Here is a 6,472-nt window from a genome sequence, read left to right on the forward strand (position 1 = left end):
GCTTACGTAGCATTTCAAATAACATTTAAAAAGTATATATACAACGGCATGAACATTATGATACCCATTCCAAACAAGCAAAATGTTAAATATACTCAATGCCCATTACTATTTCGATGATGTGAAATAGCAGCTTTTCACGTTTTTATAGTAATATTAAAAAAGTTATGACATTCACATAAAACACAACATAAAATTTTCAATTTATGCCCAAAACTAAAATCTGCATAATATTATTCATAAAGGAAGAATAAAATACATATTTTTCGTAAAATAAAATAATGGATTTCAAAACGAAAATTTTATTATGTATTTTTTTGTTTTCATTTGTTAAATGTATTATTCCAAGGTTAAGTGTTCAAAGGAGTAAGTTATGTTAATGAATACAACTTTAGTTTTAATCGTTAAATCTTTTTTGTAATTAGTTATTGAAAGTTAATTTTATAATAAAAAAAGTCGACAGCAAACTTATCGAAAGAAAACGACAAGATACACTAGAAATATGTCGCATTTTCAACGAAGAAAACAAACGCGGTCTGAATGCTGAAAAGAATTTGAGGTATAGAAATAAAAGAAACGTAAATAACAATGAACTAGGAAATACAAATCTGAAACAAGAAGATTTGGTAAGAGTAGAACAAATCGTTGACAAACTGTACGATGATTTAGATTCGACTACAGTGGCTTACCGACGAAGAGTATTAATTGATGTGAGTAAAGAAAAAGTAATTTTCATTTTTATTGATATTGATGAAGCTAAGGAATCTGTCAAATAGTCGCTAACGAAGTGGCATGGCACATAAATAACATAATTAACAAGAGTAAATACGAACAGTAATGTAACGGTGTATCGACACGCTAACCACGGGCACTTCTAACTATCAGCCGTTCAAATGAATGTAAACCACAGCTATTATAATGTAATAAATATATTTTCGTAATACTTATCTTTAAAAAAAAAACTTTACAATAGCGTACAGTTTTTTTTACTGTACCAGACACATTTAATTCAATGAAATCAACAGATTTTTTGACGAAACGGTACACATATGAAGCCCGAAAACTATAAGTCTTTTTTAGCACTGCATAAGACATTTAACGTAGGTATAATAACCCCTATGTGCTATACTGGAATATACAATCGTAATCTCGATACATGCTATAGCTATTTTTTTATTATGATATAGTAAACTCATACTCGTTACTACATAACAGCAACAATGATAAATAGCGTATAAATCATATCCCTATGTATTCAGGGACCATTTTCAAACAATACTTGTTGAAATGGACGTGACTTTTAGAGTATGTAATAATTAATCTTACAGAATTCTACCGAAAATGTAAATCGAAGATACAATTTTGCACCAGCGCAATTACAGGGATCTGTGGAGCATAAAAATGAACAGGAAAAAGTCCTTTCACAGCCGCATCTGATTAAAATACCATGGATTAAAAAATGGAGTGATGGCATCGTGCCTTTTTTTATCGATTCTAGAACGTATGGTAGGTTTTGATATAACATCGCATTTAATTATTAACTTTTACTAATTCTAATTTAAAAAAAATGTGGTGTCATGGGACACCGGGTAGGAACGAAGTTCCTTCGGATAGTATTAAAAAAAAACACAATTTGAAAGAAAGATGTGTAATTTTATATATATTTTCTAGTTCTTGATTTTCTCTAGTTTTGAATTTTGTTGATTGGTTTTTAATTAAGTACATAAAAGTATTTAGGAAATTTAGTATTTAAGAAAATAACAAATACCGTAAAATAAAATAAATCAAACAAAATAATAATAATAATTCAAACTATTAAGTGAAATAAAAAAACATATGTCTTTATTTATTTTTGTCGACAGTATAAAATTACATAAATAATTTTAAAAAAGTTTACTAGTAATATTTTAGTTTTACAAACGTCATATTATACAGTCGTTTATATATTTTTCTTACGGTTTTAGTATCACATATTTTGCAGTTAGCTCGCCCAGCCAAATGTCAAGCCGGTCGTAAGGAACTTCGTTTCAAAAAGAACACCTGTTTGTTTAATCTAAATTCTATGTGTGTTAATCTCTACGTCTCTTTTCTCCTTTAACTTTATTTTTGAACACTAACAGATTTGTTAAGTCAAAAATCTTCTTACTTTTAACCTTTTTAGTTTGTAGTTGTAATTCGAAAAATTCACATTAGTTGGAATTTTTTCAGACTCGTTTTTAGTAGGAATAATTCTTAAGGCTTTTGATTATATTGAAAAGACAACATGTATCCGCCTTCAGCGGCTTCGGGAGAAACCAACAGATAAGAAGTCCATGCAAAATGTTGAATGGCTCTACATCACAAATCCGTCTGGTATACGACAGTGCGTCCATACAAATGAACGTAAACCCAATTCTGGAGTCCAGGTAAAAACAGCAGCTGAAAACCAAAGTGCTTCATTTAACGTCAAGTAATTACTGTCACTCATACATCATCAAATTTAGTTTTTAAGAATATCATGCATCCGATCGAACTAAAGCGCTCTGTTCTTTCTGATACTGTTTAAAAGAATGATAACTCGACTCTATCAGATTAAAATTCATTAAAATTTCTCAATTAATGGAGAACCCACGCGCTTTCATCAATTATTAATTAACTAATTAAATACTTCTCTTCTATCGATCGCCAATAACTATTCCCAATATATGCAATATATGTTTCACAAACCCTTTTTTGTGTCATAAGTATATTAGTCCTGTAAACAGAAAAGAAAAATCTTTAGCTGCACGCTAATAGAATAGATCGCTGCTTGTTACATTTTATTCTAATGTTTTTATAACGCAAACCTATTCGCAGGTGGTTGTATTTGGCTATGATTGTCTATCTCAAGGAGAAATTACACACGAGATAATGCACATTTTGGGTTTTTCTCATGAACATACACGTCCTGACAGAGATCGTTACATTACTATAATGTGGGAAAATATTAAACCTGGTACGTTCATTATGTTATATTTATATGATTATTATATATTGTTAAACAAGGGTTAAAATAATTTATAGATCTCTTCGTAACGATTGCTTATTAATTTTGTCTGTTTTAGGCTACAAGAAATATTTTGATGTCGGGAAAGAGGATTATCTATCCAACCTTCCCTATGACTATAACAGCGTTCTTCACTATCCACCTCGAGCATTTTCTAAAAATGGACAAGTGACCATAGTGACAGAGGTAACAAACATAATAATTGTTTAGGTTGTGTTTTTCAATTGTGTAAGGATAGCCTTGCGATCCTTCCACATTTAAAAAAAGAATATTATGAATTTTGTAGTTATAGTAACTATAGGTAATTCTTAATTCTCTCTGTTGTGTGGTTACGGCAGTAACCAGACAGCAGAATAATAAATATAGCCATCCCTTCCCGTGGGTGTCGTAAGAGGCGACTAAAGGATAACACAGTTCCACTACGACATTGGAACTTAAAAGCCGACCGATGGCAGGATAACCATCCAACTGATGGCTTTGAAATATACAGGCTGAAGACGGGCTTCTAGACTATCTTCGGTGCGACAAAGCCAGCCCTGCGGTCTCCAACCTGCCTGCCCAGCGTGGTGACTATGGGCAACACATATGAGTTCCCGCCATTTTTGGGGCGAACTTTTGGAGGCCTATGTCCAACAGTGGACTGCGAAAGGCTGAAATGATGTAATTAATTCTTAATCATAAATGCAAAATGAATTCTTGCTTGAGGTCGAACTAATCATTTAAACAGCTAAATTACAGCTAAATTGATATAAAGATTTTTTTCCGTTAGTCTACAATGTGTCATTATTTCCCTGATATTTTTCCTTATTAACAACTCTATTAAATGGTGTGATAAAAGAAAATCGAGTAATTGAAAATTATATATTTATAATAAGTTTACCCTTTAATATATTAAATTATTAATAGTCAGGTACAAAAATCGGTCAACGAGACGGTTTCAGTGAATTGGATGTAGAAAAAATCCGCATGATATACGGAGAAGTATGTGTACAAAGGAATATAAACTACTTATTCAAGACATGTAAATCTGCCTCAGAAGCAAACTACAAAGAAACGAAAACTTTGACTGAAGAAGAAATAAAACAATACTTCAAGGACAGAATATGGCCTTATGGAATCATAAATTTTAAGTTTAAAGATGAAACAGAATTCAGTAAGTTTTGCAATATACTAAACTTTAAATATTTTTTTTAATAAAAATATTCATATATTTATGCGTATAAGTATGTATTTTTCAATGTAGCTGCAGAAGAAAGAGAAAATATAAAAGCAGCAATTAATCACATCCAGAAAGAAACTTGTATTGAATTTAGAGATATTAATACAGAAGATAGAGATAACAACGAAGTTGATGATGAAGTCGACAACGATGTTGATGAATCTACTAAGGGTCAAAAACTCATATACATAAAAGAAAATATTCCACTTACTGATGTGAATGTAGAAAAGGAAAATATGAAATTAACTAATGATGATGATACTCCTAAATTTGCTAATACAGACTTGGAAAATGAACCTGATGATGGTATAATACCAAAATATACTACGTTGTCCTCTGAACCTCAAAACGGTGATGAATCTGACACAAGAAGACATGGCAAAACAAAAATTTTAGTACGTTCTAAATTAAAGCAAGACAAATCAAAGGGAAGTAAGTTAACTCTAATGAAAGTATTGTCTTTTCATTTATACGCACTTTTTTTTGTAGAAATAAAATGTCATTATTTAAGTAAAACTGTTGCAAGTTGCAGAAGGCTTAAAAGAAAATGTTAAGAAAGTTAAAATACCTCTTCCTCAATCGTCCTCGAGACGACACGCTGAAAATGTAATCATCTTAAAACGTTCAACAGAACCAGGTTGCAAATGTCCACCTTCTGGCAGGCCAAATGGAACCAAGGTATTTGTTATTCGTAATGTTTCGAATAATTCTTTACATGTCAAATAATTGTACAACTACTTATTTTTTGCAGATCTTTACCATTAGCACAGATTGTTTCAACTCTGTAAATGACTTACTCCATCTTTTTGTCCATATACTGGGATTAGACCACCAGCATAACATGTACGACCGAGACAAATATTTGTATATTAATTGGGATAATATGAGTCCAGGTACGATAATTTTATTATAACTAGTTACGTGCAGGAAACTATAAACACTTACTAACTACACTCAATTATGTAAATTAATCTGTCATGCCAATTTATTAGTGCATTATTTAATTAAACGTAACAAATATACATAAACATGTATCAGCCCATTAGGAAAATGTATTAAAATATTTTTTAATTGTGCAATAACAACTACATATTTTTAGCATCAATTGAAACGAGAAAATTATTACTAGCGACTTAATTTTTCCTCCAATTTTAGATAAAATATTTCGAAAGTGTAAAGAACCATTCTAATAAAACATTTCCCTCGATGCTATTCTTTTACAACACATTTTCTATCCATGTACATATTGTACCATGTATATACATGTATTTAACTAGAATATTCTTATTTGTGAACAGAAATACAAAAAGAAATGCAAAAGACTCTACCGCCTGCAGCAACGGCAGGGTTCGCCTATGATTATCAAAGCGTTATGCATTATCCCTGGATGCAGATCAAGGATGGTGTTACAAATACGATGTATCCTGTTTGGGTTAGCTTTTTTTATACAGATATTAATTATTTTCTTGTAGTTTGTTTATTGCTTGTAGTTCGGTATGTGGATGGATAAAGACACACATTTTCAATTATAATGGCTATATTGAGATTCACCATAGCAATATATGTTTAAGAAATTGTATTGAAACTATTTCTATTCTGAGCTGTTTTAGCAGTTCATATACCTTTTGTTTTTTTAATCTTTCAGAATGATGGTTGGACCATGGGCAATTGGCAGGGACTCAGTTGGGCGGATGTACAGAAGATAAATCGCATTTATAAAGAACAATGTGACAATGCAAAGATAAGCGAATAATTCAAATTCATATAGTAAAAATATTAAAAAGTATCTTAAAGTCTTGACTGTATGAAATATAGTGTGGAATTTAATATTTTTGTTTGAATCGTCGGAGATAACATACAAAGAAATAGACTATCGTCAATTGATTTTTTCTTTTTTTGAGTACAAAAAAATTATTGAATGCCTAAATCCTGTAACTACTTTGAGCAAATATTGTAAAAGTAAAGAATAAAGAGTTTTCTATTAGTCAGTTTCAGTAAACTTGAACAGCTTTGAACACATTAAACTTAAGTACATTAGTGATTAGGTGTTTACAATGTTAAGGTAAAAAAACTAAAGATAGTTTATTTTGGACAACTTGGATCGATAAAAGTGTTAGTACAAAATAACAGAATAACTTATATCTATGTTACTAGTTCTTGTAAAAAATGTAACCTCACACCTCTTCCAGAATTCTACTACACACGAAAAACTTGTAATTCAACAAATA

At 30.7% G+C, this 6,472-nt stretch overlaps 1 protein-coding gene across 1 annotated transcript; it reads left to right on the forward strand.

Annotated features, from left to right (window-relative positions):
• Window positions 1-341: 341 nt before the first annotated feature.
• On the forward strand, window positions 342-6,071 carry LOC123663734 (the record flags this gene model as incomplete). The annotated part of the gene is made up of 12 exons (XM_045598400.1): window positions 342-366; window positions 457-725; window positions 1,329-1,506; window positions 2,209-2,405; window positions 2,836-2,974; window positions 3,084-3,211; window positions 3,932-4,178; window positions 4,269-4,550; window positions 4,756-4,922; window positions 4,996-5,137; window positions 5,543-5,676; window positions 5,890-6,071. Coding segments are annotated over 12 exons (2,016 nt in total), but the record flags the coding sequence as incomplete, so codon positions are not given.
• Between the last annotated feature and the right edge of the window lie 401 nt (window positions 6,072-6,472).

This window comes from Melitaea cinxia, chromosome 20, assembly GCF_905220565.1.
Source record: "Melitaea cinxia chromosome 20, ilMelCinx1.1, whole genome shotgun sequence".
NCBI classification, from domain to species: domain Eukaryota; kingdom Metazoa; phylum Arthropoda; class Insecta; order Lepidoptera; family Nymphalidae; genus Melitaea; species Melitaea cinxia.